Here is a 16,276-nt window from a genome sequence, read left to right as displayed (position 1 = left end):
CCAGCTAATAATGGGGAATTCATAGCGAAACAGCCTTACGGGTACGATTGCAGAATGACTCAGATGCAGACAGCTCCAGCTAGGCACGCGGCACGATCCGCAACACCAACTTGTTATCAGCCAGGAGTTGAGAGGTGGACATCAGTTGCTTTAACAGCACGGGTGAGGGTGCTGGAGAAAATGACCTTAAAAACCCATACAGCTTGACCAAGCAACTTCCCACTGGTTCTGATTATGACCTTGACTCAGTGTGCATCCATACCATACGCTGGAAGGCGTGGAGGAGGGATGACACCACCAGAGAATTTGTGTTAGGGCTCACTCTCTCCCTTTGCCATCCCAGTTGTCTTCCCCGGAAGACGATGGCCCCTTTACACAAGGAAGTTTGGGACGCAACTTTGCGGACACTGCCTTGCTGACGAGACAGTTAATACACATGCTGGCAGGCTGGAGGCATTTCACATCTGTTAGTAGGGTCAATACTGAACCTCCGCCTCGACAGGAGACTCAGGATGGCGACGGTTCCAGAACAAGGTGGGACAGAAAAAACAACACACAAACACCCTGAAGGCTAGTTTTCAGCTCCATTAAATTTCTTTTATGATGTTCACGCAAGAAATGAGGAACACTACCTTGCTACCTGCTTAAAGGATGCACCTAACCCTGAAACGTCTCTAAATAGAGAAGTTAGATGCCTTTCTGAAGCCACATAAATAAAGCACAAAGCAGGATACAATACAGCCTGTGCAATCCTGGAGAACGTAGCGATACTCTTCTGACCTTGAAAAACAAATTAAATCCATACATAAAACTTTCAATCTTATCAAGCAGTGAACATTACGGCGATGGCTGCTAATGCAACCCTGTTTGGATCAACTAAGTACACATATAAAAATACTTCTGTCACTAATCCTGTTTTATTAGACATTGGTCCTATGCTTTTCTGAGCTCTACTTAGCATGGGACTGCCCTGGAGCAGCTGGAGGTCATTCTCAATGGGCTCTGCTTTGTGCTGACACATTAACAAGTGCCAAAGGGCAATTACGCAGGCTGGGGATTGCCAGCGGCCCCTTCTCAGCACAACCCCCGCCCAGAGCAGGGTGCTGCCCTGTGTGTCACCCACACAAGGCTCTTCCCTGCTGCCAGGGCAGGGCTGTGGTCTCCTCTGCTGCTGGACTGGTGGAAAGCAGGCCAGGATCTGCCGTGATGCTACCAAGCACAACCTGCGGTAATCGCCCCAAAATGATTAGCGAATTTGGAGTTATGTGCCAACCACTGTAAAAATGTACTGTCAAATGATTTTAGGTAAACATTTCTTCACTGTGACACTCTGCAGTGCTAGGAACAGGGCTAACAACGTGGTTGCTAAAGTTGCTTTGGTGAAATACACGTGCAAAAAGGGATTTTATCACATTCTTCTACTGCACAACATCAAGAGAAAACGTCAACCCATTTTTTTTTTATTTATGGAGTAAAAGAAAGCCAAGGGGACTGAATAGAATACTTTTCCTTTTTTGTTTAAAATCAAGGTAGAGCTGGCTGAGTCAAGGTAAAATAATTAAAACACTTAAAACTGTTTACATTGTGCTGAAGGACTAAACTCATGTAAACAGAGATGCTATTGTGTGCATACACTATCAGAACTAGGATAATTGTTTAGATGGACCATTAGGACCATCAGCCTGACTCCAAACAGCTGTTTTGAAACTAAAAAAAAATGATCTAAACCATTTCTTATTCTGTAATAACTTTCAACACGCTTCTTTTTGCCTCAGTTCAGGGACACGTATTTTGAAGCTAGACAGAAATCTCGACTCTCCAAGAAGGGTTTTATGCGAATTTAGCAAGACTTCTGTGGGTATTAAAAAAAAAAAAAAAAATTGGAAAATCTCCACGCTCTTGCCACACTTACACAAATGCATGACTGCATTCATAATGCTCAGCTAATAGTTTGGGGGTATTGATGCTTTTCATCTAATTCCCCCCAGTTGTGCCCGCGTGCTGGAGGTGTTGGTCCCGCTCCAATTTGCTGTGTGCTCCCCACCCCCTCTGTGCATGGAACTTAGCAACTGTATGGCTGTGAGATGGAATTGGTTTAGCAAGTTGATCTGAGGGGAAACCACTTGTGGGTTGTTTTTTTTTTTTTCTTCTTTTTCTGCAAGTTGGTTTTCCATTGGAGCAACTTGCTGAGTCCGTTCACCGTGTAGCCACACAGCCTCTGTATCTGGTGTGAGGAAAGTAGTAGGGGTGTGTGACCAGGGATGGAGGGAAGAGCAGGATGACTTTTTGCGAGCAGCCCACAGATCAGCTGTCATATAAATCTACAGCCCGTGGGTAGGCCCTTACGGGCGTGGTTCTGTAGCAGCACAACCTGCCTCAGACTGGACCCAGAGCAATACTGATGTGGACTTCCCGAGGGCCTGCCCCAGCTCCTGTGCTCTAAAATCAAGCAAGGGGCAGCTTCAAGGAGTCCATCGGCTCCCTGAACTGGCTGGCTGAGGGGTCACAAACACCAGCGTCACAACAAGAGAAGGGATGGGACGGTGGCAAGATAGATTTGTACTGGTTTAAGTTGTTGCAGAGTTACACCAATTCAGTCTTTCATTCTCACAGCTGCCAAAACTGGGGAATCCGATTCCTGGGATACTTGTAGAAGCTTCCAGAGAGAGTTTCTGCTGCTATCCCATTGCTTCCGTCCACACAGCAACTCACATTGCTGATGGGGATTTAAAAAAAAATAAATAAAAGAGGCAACTATCCAACTAGATTAATCATGTGATGGCAGTGATGAAAGACTAGGAGGGACAGAAAGGGAAGAGCGTTTCTCAATAAAAGACTTTTTAGAAAAATTAAAGCTCCACCAAGAAAAGCAAGGGCAGGACAAACAAAACCCCCCTGCCCTGCAAAGTGAACCAGCTAAGTTCTACTCACCATTGAAAGGGTTAATCTTCTTGGAGATTCGTAAAGAAATTGATTCCTTCAGGTCTTTCTTCTTCACACACTGAATGCCCAAATTCTGAAAACTGAAGCAAATGTGGCAGGATTTCAACAACGAAAGTCTTCAGTGTAGAATATTAAATAAATTATTTGATATTGACTAGTGTGATAACAATGTAAGAAATGAAAAAAAAAAACCAACTTATTTTGAGAAGGCTGTAAAAGATCTGAAAAGCAGGGATGCTGTTTTTTTCTAAAATAAGAGCAGAAACAGAAGTAAAAAATACCAAAATAAAATTCTGAAGAATTCATATTCTTTATTAAAAATATATACCTCTATATTAAAATTTGTTACTCTTCAGTAAACCTACAGTGATTAAAAAGTTAAATACTCAATGTCAGGTAATTTAAAGTGACAATTATTTTTGTTATCAATAAACCTGCTGATTTGCATTAGTTAGGGATTTGCTCTCCTGCTTTTATCAGGGAATGTAAATTTAAAACACTATTTTAAAGGTTTTTTCAAACGAGTCAAAACAGGTTTTTAAATCTCATGTAGTTATGGAAAACTTCTGAAGAGCTGCAGCTCTTCCTTATTTGCATAAGAGCACAGGTCACCCCGATGCAGGAGGTGGGGGGAGTCCCAGGCGAGCTGACTCTTTCCCACATGGAAAAACCATGACATCATCAAAGCTGAGTGGATGTAAAGCAGGAAGTAAAAAGTAAAAAAAAATAATCCGTGTTTCATGATGTTACAATAAGCTCAGAAGATAGGTCGTGCCAGCAGGCACCCTTCTCCAGAAGTACCAGCTATTTCCCTTCCTTTGAAACTCTACAACAGTTCTTTGCTTTAGCTATGCCTAAAAAAACCACCTTAATGCACCTAAAGATACTCCTTGTTCCTGCCAACACTCTAAAGAATAGTTCTACATTTCCCTGCTCTGAACAAGACTATTCTAGCATGATGTTGTTTAATTTTCTTAAAATCCCTTGCCTGCGCCCACTATGCTCTGCTCAAAGGTTCCCAAATCCTCTGCAGCCAGGCTCCACTTCCACAACCTTTGTTCACTAGAGGAGTGCATAAGCTTCCTTGTGAACCTGAACCTGATACAGTGACCGAGAGGAAAATAAAACGCAGTAGCATCTCATAATTCACTAAAGCACTTCGGCTTCATGTTGGGGCTACTGACATTCCAAGATTTGTCCTGTACCTCGGAGAGCAACCCTACTTCTATCTTGTCTTGTAGGTAGTACTTTTTTTAGGGCTTGATCACAAATTACTTTTCCCCCGCCAGATCACCCACTGTATTCCACAGACTCAGTTTGAAGCACACTTCGAGCCCATGAACGGGCCTGGTTCCATATTTCATCCCCAAATTGCCACCTGGCAGTCCCAGGCTCTCCTGCCATCCACCCTAAGTTATCAAGCAAGTACACAGGCAGAACCGGCCTTGAGCAAAAGCTTTATCCAGCAAGGACTGACAGCCATTGCTCTGCACCTTACAACTGTTGTGAACGAAGCCTCTCGTGGACAGAAACTAGGCTTTTAAGCACCCCGTAATTCTCAGATTATAAACGTTTTCTAAAACACGCGCTGTCACAGTGAAAGTGTCTATTTAACTATCGCTGAGCAGAGGGCCAGATCAGAGGAGAAACTGTTGAGAACCTCAGCAGGGCTGTGGGGTTTCACATCAACGCTAGCTGACAGGAAGCAAGCAAGATAACGAGAAGAGAGAGGGAGAAGTAGGAAGAGAGAAAAAAATTGAAAAACTTTTTTAAAAACTATGATATCATCCATGCAGAGAGACAGCAAACTAGGAAGTATAAATCTGAGTATACAGGCAGTCACATAAGCGCCAACACTGATACTTTTGCCTTGATGTTTTGGCCAGGGAGGGCTCTCACCAAGTTTAGCCAGCAGTACAAATATCATTATAGCACAAGCAGAACAAAACACTTGGTTCAACCAGAACTACACAGGGGAACTTTAAACAAGCAGAAAGCAGAGTAACTACTCAGACCAGCCGAAAATCTGGGATTAATATTTCCACTTCTGCAGGGGGAAAAAAAAAAAAAAAAAATTGGATTTTTGCTCCATTTAGGATGCTCAGCAAGAGTAAACAGCCAGAACCACTACCAAGAGAGGACATCTCCTGCTCACTAGTACTGTATGAGGCTTTTCTCCAACATGGACTCGAAGAGAAGAATGTGAAGACTGAGTCACCAGCCACAAAAAGGAAAATGACTTTAAACATCCAGATTCAATTATGGATCACACTGTTCTTTCATCTTAAAGCAACCAATCATTTGTTGAAAAAAAATGAGTGTACCGATGCTGGAAACATTTCAAAGAGAATGGTTCGAGCCTCCTCCCATCAGGATCTCCAACGTCAAGCTCAATCAAGCTTACAGTTTCGCATTATCAGTAAAAGTAGCCCACTTACTATTTTGTAAGAAACTGAGAGGCTTATAACCTAATGATATTGAGAAGAATTGATGGATATAGCAAACAACCACAAGTGCCTTAAATGAAACACAGACACAGCATTATGTCAAAGAACAGGATTTGATGCACACATATAACAGAGATAAAATCAAAATTGGCCAACAAATATTTGCAGAGCATCCCAAAGCTTTTTGGCATTTTGTCCTGTAATGGCCTCTCCACAGGCTTGCCTTGTCCTCATGCACTTAACCTTGTGCAACAAAATGCCAAAAGGAAAACCAATCATCAGTGTCTTCCTCCACCCCGTGAACGTAACCAGAAAAGGTGTTAAGCAATCAGGATTTTTTTGCTTCGGACCAGAAGGCCCAGAGCTGAGAGCAGGAAGTGGGATGGGCTAGAACAGCAGACATCCTTTGACCTTGGGTGAGGAAGCCTGATTTGAGAAGACAAAGGAGAAGCTGGTGAACGGATGGTCAGGGGAAGGTGCAAGGTCCCCAAACAGCTTAAGACAAGTTGCAGACAAGGTGAAGGGGAACTCTATTTGCAGGGAAGCCAACAAGGGTGAGGTTACAATCATCAAGATGGAAGGTAAGTGTCTGAAGGGACAGTCCCACCTTTCTAGAGAGGTGTGACAGTGGGGGAAAAAATTATAGGAATGACATTTACTAATCCTTTTCTACCATTTGCCAATTAGGACAGCATTGTGAACAGAGCTAAAAACAATGAACTAATAAAATCGTTAGCATCTGTAACAGCAAAAGACAGTACAGTCAACATGCTACGTGCCACCTGAATACACTGCAGCACATTCATGATCACTTGAGCCTGGGCTGTATGTTGAAGAAACATCTCCACTATTACAACTGTTTATTTCACCATCAGGCAATCATCATCTTCAAACAGACTGTGTCTTCAGTTCTCTCCTTTAATAGCGTTCTACTGACTAAACCCACATAAACATGGAGTAATTTCACTAACATCAACACGATCACATCAGCCTGAAAGCACCACGTAAGAGCTATTTATACACTGAAATAGTCACCTTACTTTCTTCCCAGCTCAGTTATGTTTACCCCAAGCAATAGCCTACTTCCAAATTTACTATATCGCAAACTGTGAACCACAAACAGCTTGTCAATTCTAAATTCCCCTCTCCGGCAATAATCACTTGACATTTCTTGTAGTTTACTCTGCTTTTATTTTATTACATAAGAGTTGGTAAACTTACAGGAAATGCCATCAAAGAGGACTGTATTTTAGATATTCTTAATATCCCTCTGAATAGCACCAAGAAACACATCTCATACACAGCCTAAATTTTTATTACTGCATCCACAAGTAGATCCTTCCCCAGCATACTTGCTCTACAGATCCAGGCCTGAGCAGAATCTGTATTTTTACTCAAAAAACCCCAACCCAAACAAACAGCAACAACACTGACAGCTACTAACACATTTCTAGATGTGTCACAACCATTATCATCTAAATGACGTGATAGTCATCCAGCACAAACTTTCTCCACCAGTTTCCAGAAAGTCCAAATATAATTCCCATGGAAGGCATGAACTTCCCTAATCACTGTGAAGTGCTAATTCTAATGCTGTTGTTAGCCATTCTATTATTCATAATTTTCACATGTAGGAGAGAATCACAGGAAGAAGTGTTACTGAACAAAGCTAAAAAAAGCAAACAAGGGGGAGAAAGGAAAAGGAGAGAGACCTTGTGAGAATGAACAAGGGAAAGAAAAGGGTGATAGGAAAAAAACAGGCACAAAGATAAGTGTGTGAAATATTGAAAAAGAAGGAAATACTTCAAAGAGAAGTCACCCTCCCTCTGAGATGGGTTAGTAAACTTCAGCGAAGACAGCATACTAATTGCTCTTTTAATCACTAGGCTGAGTTTTTAAACATAACATTAACAAATCACTTGCACAATTAATCGAATTCCCAAGCAACACCACTACTCACGACAGGACTCGCCGTTCTGGCCCAAACTCTGCTTCATAGTAGCCATCTCTGCAGTCTTTTCCAACCAGATCATGAGGGTGTGGCTTGTAGGGTTCATTCTTCGTTACCAGTGTAGTTCTTATTTTGACTTTTCCAAAATAGTTCAGAATCTATAAAAAAAGTGTGAGATATTTTCTAGATTGTAGGTATCAGGACTAGTGAGGTCCTCACATGTAACAGAAAATACATTTTACCCTCAAATACTCTAGGGAAGAAACACCACAGCTAAGAAAATGGCATTATTGCTTCATAAAAACCAGAAGTTGTGCATTCCATTTCAGTTCTGTTCATTTTACACTAAAAAAAACACCAACTCTTTGGCAAAATATTTGAAAAGTGAAGTTTTTTTCCAAGAGCATATCTCATCTATTTCAGAAAGTAAAACAATATATTTCACCTGCTAGTTTTTCTAAAGAAACCGGTTATTTGTTCGCTAGTGCCGGTCTTGAACATTCAATCTGTTCAGTCCTCTTAAACTGCCCTACCGCAAGAATGGGAAGGAAGTCTGGAAGGCTCTAAAGAATCTTTTTTTTCTTTCTTCCCCCCCCAACTCCCTTTTCTTTTGAGGCTGGAGATCTATTGCTTCATCATTTTACCAGGGCTCTTTATGTAAGATGAATTCATCCCTGTGCAAAAGGCCAGAGGTAATACAAAAGTTTAGACCTAAAACAGCTGGGAATGCTATAAGACCAAATGTAACAAGACGTATTTCGTTATCATATCTAGCCTTACAATGAAAGAGGTAAAATTCTACATAGGTGACCACATACAAATGATTACTGAAGGACAGGTCTAGCTCCAAATCTTAGGAACAAGCTCCTAAAGCCTCAGGGATAAGGATATTACGTGTGCATGGAACACTAAGTAGTGAAAGAGGTTCTTAACAGATACAGCATGTCATAATCCCCTATGATTTTTTTTTTAATTAATTCTCAAATGAATATTCAATCTTATCTTCAAGAAGGGAGGCACTGAATTCTCAAGCTCCTACTAGAGCCTTCACAGCAGTCATCAACCTAATTCAACACATGATTCTCAGGTGCCTAAGTCTTCCCTCATGATGATGGCTACCAATGAAGTCACCCAGGGTTGCATGTGTGATTGTAAAAAAGAAAAACAGTTTGGCCTGAATTGTTTGAAGCATAACAACTTGAAAGTAAATACAAGACTTGCTCAGGCACACATTTACGTAGAGGGAAGGTCTCCTCCTCCACTTCCCCTACCCTGTAACTAACTGTTCCTCTCCTCCTTCAGCCCTTTCTTTCCTCCTCCTGAGACTGCAAGGATCCATCATATATCCTTTTCAGCCGACACCTCAGACCTTCAACTTGACTTGTGCTCTCTAGCTTCCGTCATCTGTTAGCTTCTTCAGTCTCCAATATGGCTCCTTTCTTGGCCTTCATACAAGTCACCGTTACTTTCTACCCTTAAAACAAAACTTCCACTACTTCTTCACGCTCTTCAACTATTACATCACTTCTCCCTCATTTCACACCCAGTCCCTTGAAGCCTGATCTAGCCACTTTTGATTCCCCAGTTCCTCCTTGATGTTCTTCATCATAACTGCACCACAGAATTTAATCTCTTCCTGGCCTCTCTGTTCTCATCCTCATTGATGTTTCCATCTCTAGAGGGGACTCCCCTAGCAGCTAATCAGCACTAAAGCCTCCTACGGGCTTCAGGGAGGCAGGAATTCACCTAGAAATCACCTGCTATCAGTAACAATCAGTTCTGTCATCAACAGTCACCTTTAAAAAAGAACAAACTTTGCCAGGATTGCATGGTCCCCTACCCATGTCCCATCTTCCCTTTGGGTTCTGGCTGGCCTTCACACGCAGCACGGTCCAGGCTAAGAGGAATCAAGGGCTTACACTGTCCGTTTAACTTGTGCCCTGACACAGCCTTAGGCTGAGAGTCTGGGAAAGCATTTACTCTTGCCAGCAGCCTATGTAGTTCCTTGTTCAGTTGGTAGAGTGCTGAAAAAGAATCTGGCAAGATCTCCATTTCCTGCATTCCTTAACCAAATCTGGCACTCTGACAGTCAAGGGGGGGACCTTCTTGTTTGCTTCTTCCCTTAGTAATTCTGGCTTCAGGGCTAGATCAGCTTCCACAGTTGCTTTACGTAGTAGAGGCTCACACTGCTGCTCAACATGACTACCAATACTGCCTTCCACAAACTCCCCTCTTCTTAAAGAGCTTTTATGCCTCAGCCTAAAACATCCTCTGTATCTGTTCTTTTTCTGCTGTGATTCCAGAGACGCCATCTTTGGTTCCACTTTTTTTTTTTCTTCATAGTTCATACACTCAAACACAGATGCACAGCTTCTGTTCTTGAGCACTGTTACATACTTCAAGATGGCAAGTACTCACAACTTCCCATTTATAGTTGAGCTTTCTCCTCCACTCTCATCTCCGAAAGATTTTCTCCAAATTGAAAGAGATCAAGGAAACACTAGCAACTTAAACTTCAAATAGGAGACCAGAAATTCTTGTCCCTTACCCTACCCTGTCTAGGGTCTCTGACACGTTCCTTTGTCCCACGTATGAAAGCTACTGCCAAAGAGCTTCCCTTCCATACCACCTCTATTGCCTGTATCCTTGTCCCTGCTTTGATGAGAGCTGCTAGGGCTACTCTGACTCCTTTCATCCTGGAGTTCCCAACCTATCCATAATGCAACCACGCAATTCATCTTCATTGCAGGTGCTCTGACCACATAATTCCCCTTTCTCAGCTCGTTTTTAAATTCTGTATCCCCTTCTGACTTCACATACTTCATGGTAGTTTCTTTTGCAGAGCCTAATCACCAAATCACTGGCTGCAAGTCACTTTCTTACTTTGCTCACTCGTACAAAGTGCCTTCTTTCACATTGCGCCCAGCAGCTTTTCAAAGCCTTTTCAAATTTTGTATGCAAACTCCTTCAAAGCCCCCCCCAAATTCATACTGCAGTCCAAACAGTAAGAACAAACCCAAGTCACCTAAGAAACCAGAACAAATGTGCATACAGAAAAAAGATGATAATGAACGATTCCCAGACAATTAGTAACCTCACTGAATTCCCTCTCTACCAGAACTTTGTTAACTACCTCTCTACACCTTCTCTTCTTCTGGCAAATTTGAAACAGAATCTTTAGTGACTAGGAGCAAAGAACTCATTTTCTACTCTGTTGCAACTACATTTGCATGTCAAGGAAAGAATAACAGAACATGAAATGAAAAGTATTTTATTTACTGCACCGAGTCCAAGGCATAGCTACAGCACAAAGTTAGTGTGGGCAGTGATAATTCACGGATAAAAGCAGTATTTACCTGTATGGAAGGGAAGGTCTTATTGTTTTCGGTACTGTGTTCCCCTGGAATGCTGCCTGCCGATCTTCCCTCACATTTGTATCTGAAACGCATGCCCCTTTGCCTGGGTTGTTCAAATATTTCAATGTAGGGCTCAGGGCCACCTTAAAAACAAAACATTTTCAATGTTAGCACACAGTAGAGCTTAAAAAGCAGCACAAGATGTAAGAATTAGAATATCTAGACTCTTTGACTGACATGACCAGCTTTCCACTTGGTCTCCCTTCTTGGACAATCCATTCTTTTTATGTACACGCACACATTGAAGGTTGGGGGCAAGGGGAGAGAACTGATTTAAATGAAGCCTCAGGTATCGACGCCATGTAAGTAATTCACAAAGGATGCCCTCCCCTCCATCCCACCTCGAGCTTCACTTCTTTTAGCTATTAGAGAATATGTGTCTGATGAAAGAAGATTTTATACAACAGAAACCAAATCATTACTTTGAGGGAACTGTTGATATTTTATATTATAATACACTGTTGGGAATGGCTGTCCTCTCAAAGTACAGGTACTGTCAGTACTATGTTCTCTTCAATGTCCTCTGAAAGCAAAGATGTTTCCTCAGAATTGATTGATTTGGTTCCTATTATAGTGAAGCAGAAACTATGCAAATTATGCAAAAAAAACCCTACTGGGTTGAATACCATGACTGTGGGCTCAAAAAACACCTGATTGCTAGTATTGAATTTCACATCTTGAGCTGCCCACCTCCCACAGGGCTAGCTTGTAGTTGCAGTATCTCCCCAGACAACGAAACCTCAGTGAAAGCTATTGGGCAGTTGTCAAAAAAGTTTTCAGGAAATGTGAGTGATAGACAAGAATAAGAGACAGCAGAACAAGGTGGGGGGGAGGTTAGAAAGACATTAACTTAGCAAGAGTGTAAGTACTTTTCAAGTGATGTTTTACTGCCAGACAGTAACAAACTATTTAATATATCTCACTAAGAACATCAAACAGGACAGTCAATCAAACAGTGACAACAGTGGGATGGCATGTGAAAAACAAATAACGAGAGGGTAAGTAAATATTGTAGCAGTTGAATCATCACGGTGCTGCACGATCAGAAGAACGTAGCTTATGGAAATGTCTACTGAGCTCTCTGTCATCTTCATATAATAGCATCCTACTCAAGCAAGGTTGAGCATCACAAACAAACATGACAGGCAACATCCTGTGGCACAACACCGAAAAAAAAAAAGTGCTCTGACTTCAACATAAGCATAATAGTTATTAAATATATTGAAAGTGCTAAAAGGGTAAAAGATCCCCTACTTCCTTTTGCCCAAGGTCTGTACAGCCTATGAGTCCACAGCATATGAGTTTTGGCAAAGAGGCGGATTCCAATCTTAGCCCCATAATAAAGGGTGCTCTCGTGTTGCACCCACAATGATTTAGGTATACCTGCCAACATAAAGCTTCAACTTTGTGCCTGGGATTTGCTGATTGCAAAACATTTCCAGTGCTGCAGCAATTCATACTCAAAGTAGGAAAATATTATAACCTAAAAGATAAAGTAGTTAAGAGAAGCAGAGAAGGGATGGAAAGAACTACATCTCTCAGATGTCACCTTGGTCTGACCTGAACGTAACACACCTACAGACTGCTGTGGAATGGCAGTATGCGAAAGCACGCTGGAACGGTCTCCAACAGCACATGCCTTTTCAAAACCTGAATGCCTTTTAAAAAGGCACAATGCGTTTCAACTCCAGGCTGTATTTCGTGCCAAACACTTGAGAACTATGGTTTAGGACTGTCTATATTCCTTTCTGACAATTTATCAAGATGCAATATCTAAACCGATTACCTCCCATCAAAGAGATTTTAAATAATTTTCTGGAAGTAGACCATGAGCTGTCACATTAAATACACAGCAGCCACTACTCTAGGTCCAGTTACTTACAAGGATGGTCCCTTTTCTAGATACCTCCCACAGTTTACCTAATCCTCCTTTAGGTAAGCTTTGCATGTTTTCACTTTCTGGAAAATAAGCAAGTTCAACAAAGGAGGGGGGTATAGGTAGTGGTAACAAAAAAGCCTAGAAATGACGTAAAGCTGGTTTCAAAGAGAGAGCAGAGCTCGCCAAGCTCACACACCAGTGCGCCAGTATGGCTATTTAACTTTCACACTTAAATTTCCTTATGTTACTGTATTTATCAGCACAGTCCAGAGGACTTCTACCAGCAGCGAGGAGCGACTGCTACGCATCAGCCAGCCTCCCATTTCCATCGTGCAGCTGAGAAAAGAACCTCACCTTTCCGTTCCTACGTAACACAGTACGCCACAAATACAGACACATGCCCAGGTACTAAATTAAAAATCTATTTTAGAAGTTCTAATGACAAAATTGCAGCAAAGTGCCTACTAATCATCTTACTGCGGAGATGTGCATACTTACATAGCTGCTACCCAGACGCACAGTACACCCACATGCGTTACGTATTTGTCAAAGCTAGCTAGAGCCTCGCTGTTTGAAACTACTATTGAACACAATCACTTCAACTTGCTCTGCTTTAACCAATACTTTCCCTTCATGCTCTACTAATACTTGCTTAAAAGGCCTTTTTTCTCTCACCTATTAAGAGCACTTTATTTTAAGACGCTGGGCTCGGTGATCTTTACAGGGCTGTGGTTGAAACAAATGTCACTGAAGGCAAACCCACTGCTTAACAGCAGGTGTGTCTGTGGGAAAGTAAAGCTCAGTGACATGGCAGCCTCTTGAGATTAAACATTAAACTTCATTTCATCTTGCTTCTCTCTCACTCTATTTAAGAAGCACGTTATCATCTCTACCATGATTATTGGTGTCATGGTGTTTTGTGTAGAGAAGAAACAGAAAAACGTTTGTGTGAACTAAAGGTATTCTCACTCTGCAGCAAAGTCAAGGTCTGGTCAGTGCTCCCTGTTTCTGTAAATCAGCAGTGTGCTTGTGAAGTGGCATGGCTTAACTATTTCACAATCTGCTCTCGCACACAGAGGTCTGTTAGTTCCCACACGGTTGCTAAAGACCTGTCCTCTTCAGGTCTTGCTGTGTTTGTCAAACAAATGAGTTATGTCAAAAAAACAAACTCTCTTTTACTAATTCTGGAAGAGAAACGCCCAGCTACTCGTGTTACCTACCTGCCCACAACTACTGGAAAAGCATTTGAAATGGAACAAAAGCAAAAATCTAGCTAATCCTTCATCTAAGTGCTTAAGACTTTAATTTGCATTTGTAATTAATTATAATTGCCTATACACATGCTAGCAACAGGAGCATTATGCTACATACTACAACCTGCCTCTTGTTCTTTTTGTTATAAAATTGTTTATTCCTCCCCATGCTCTGAACACTACACTAAATAATTTAAAAGGGAATATAGGAGATCAAGTGTTCCAATTACATACACAAGGAAAAAGCAGGAAGAACTCCAAGAGTTCAGCCAGTGTATACTCATTCAAGAACCAAAGGTTGATTTATTCTCCTCTGTTTTGAGCAATACAAAAAGGAACAAAAGGACAATACCAAACACTCAAAACAACACTTCCATCAGACCTCTCCATGATGAGAAACCTGGGCCAGTTTATAGTTTAACACAGCCTGTGCCATTAGGGAGAAAGTGCAACGTGCTGCCACCAAGAAAAGCGACAACGGGATCAAGGGTTTGTATACGTTTTGCCTCGTTCCTTTGCTCAAAGGAAACGGGCTCCGGAGGGACAACGATTTGTAATTCTCCTGCACAACCAGGAGCGCCCTGTGCACAGACCCTCCAGGCGTGAACGCCAAGTAGCTGTGGGTCTTTGTGGAAGAGGTGAAAGTATCACCCGAAACCCCATGATCCGAGGTGACTGTAGGGAGGCACAAGTGGGAGAAGTGTCGCCCTTCAACTTCGATGTCACTGCTCTGTACACATCACTGGTGACCTTACGCCCCCCACAGCAACAGCCATTTCTGGAAAGCAAGAGCAGACAATCTATACGCATGTAACCTCCTGCAACACCTCAGGCAAAAAGAGGCAATGAGCTTATATAGCACGTTCTAGCTCAATCTCAAATAACCAAACGCGTAAAATTTTGTTTTAGAAAGCAGTAATCTACCTACGACTCCATAAAAATGTACAGATTTAACAGAGACAAAACTGCTCACAAACTTCCTCTTTACTATCGTGTTACGTTACAGAACAGCAACCAAAAGAGAAAAAAAAAAAAAAAAACTACAAAAGCTAGCTACTACCAGGAAGTTATGAACTTCCCCTACTGAAAAATTCCTTATCTGGTTCCTAATTACACTGAAAATATATTAAGACATGAAGAAAAAAAAAAAAAGTGCTATTTCCTGCTTCAGTTTTGCCACTGTAAAAGACAATATAACAAATCCAGTTGTTTTCTTGCTCTGTCCATAGTTAGCACACCTAGACATTTAGCAGGAGTGAAAGTTCATACTTTGCAAAGTAGTAACAGAACACACACTGCTAAGTTTTGAGGCTGGAAAGCATCTTTCCCTAGAAATGCTGTTCTCATTAACCCTGCCAAGTCTTGAGTTTTAGGGGTTTTTTTTAAACCCTAAAAAAAATACCAGAGAGATACCTACCGAAAGAATGACAAATTGGGTTTAATTTCGCCTAAAGAAACTTAATTGTGCTTTTTATTGTACTTACTCAACGCAGGATCCCTTATCTACGTTACTTTGCATTTATGCCATCTCTGTTTCTTATACATTTGCATTCTCATAGGCAAGTTCCTATGTGAACGGCATCCTGCTGAGCATCACAGAGCCCGGCCTAGTGATGTGTTGAGCCCTGATACGAAACCCATGTGCTTGTTTAACGCCCAAACGTTTTAAATGACCCGATTTTAAGACTTAGGAAATCCATTCTGAAACGTAACGGCCTCGTAAGATCTTGTCGCAATTAACCCGAACAACGCCGGGATGTTTTTTCGTTAACTTTTTTCCATAAGCCTGCTTAACGAGCTACAGGGACGTGGATTTAATAGCAAAAGCAGATGATGGGGTGACAGGGCAAGAGCACTGTCACCCTTTTTCGCACTGTTACTCACCTCCCTCCGACTGCCTACGGGCTCAAGTCAACAGGGACACGGTGGAAGAGAAGCAGCAAACTATCCCTCACAGCATAAAAATAAGAACCAGCCGCCACTTCGCGTTTTCCCCAAACCCGCCACCGCTTTTTTTCGCGACGCAGCTGAAATAACGAAACCAACCGGAGCAGGGAGGAAGGGCGGCGGGGGCTCGGCTTTCCGCTCCCCGCATCGCCCCGCTGCCGAGGCGGTGGGAACGGGCCCGCGGGGCACCGGGAGAAGCGAGGCCGCTCCCCACTTTCCCCGGTACCGCTCCCCGCTCCCCTCGCCGGTACCGGTACCGCTCCCCCACCCGCCGCTCACCAGCCATGCTGACAGCTCCGCGCAGCCGCTCGGGCCCCACTGCCGCCGGCGGGGCGCCGCGCCCGGGCCCCGCACACCTCGGACGGACGGACGGACGGACGGACAGCCGGCCGGGCCCCAGTGCCTGCCCTGCCCTGCCCGCCGCCCTTTTCAGGGGGACT

At 42.7% G+C, this 16,276-nt stretch overlaps 1 protein-coding gene across 2 annotated transcripts in view; it reads right to left on the bottom strand.

The window, feature by feature from the left end:
- REL (REL proto-oncogene, NF-kB subunit) overlaps positions 1 to 16,276 on the bottom strand; it is a 32,328-nt gene extending 16,052 nt beyond the window's left edge. Inside the window, exons 1-4 of one of the 2 annotated variants that reach the window (XM_074817168.1) lie at positions 16,116 to 16,276; positions 10,698 to 10,840; positions 7,351 to 7,499; positions 2,932 to 3,023 (exon numbers count right to left, since the gene is read on the bottom strand). In XM_074817168.1, the coding sequence (XP_074673269.1) occupies positions 2,932 to 3,023; positions 7,351 to 7,499; positions 10,698 to 10,840; positions 16,116 to 16,122 (391 nt within the window). In that variant the 5' untranslated portion in view covers positions 16,123 to 16,276. Of the gene's footprint in view, positions 1 to 2,931; positions 3,024 to 7,350; positions 7,500 to 10,697; positions 10,841 to 15,773; positions 15,884 to 16,115 lie in introns of those variants that run through there. The other variant, XM_074817169.1, reaches the window with a different exon arrangement.

Source organism: Strix aluco, chromosome 3, assembly GCF_031877795.1.
Source record: "Strix aluco isolate bStrAlu1 chromosome 3, bStrAlu1.hap1, whole genome shotgun sequence".
Classification (NCBI taxonomy): Eukaryota; Metazoa; Chordata; class Aves; order Strigiformes; family Strigidae; genus Strix; species Strix aluco.
The sequence above is the reverse complement of the archived record's forward strand: the minus strand, read 5'-3'. Positions and strand labels throughout refer to the sequence as shown.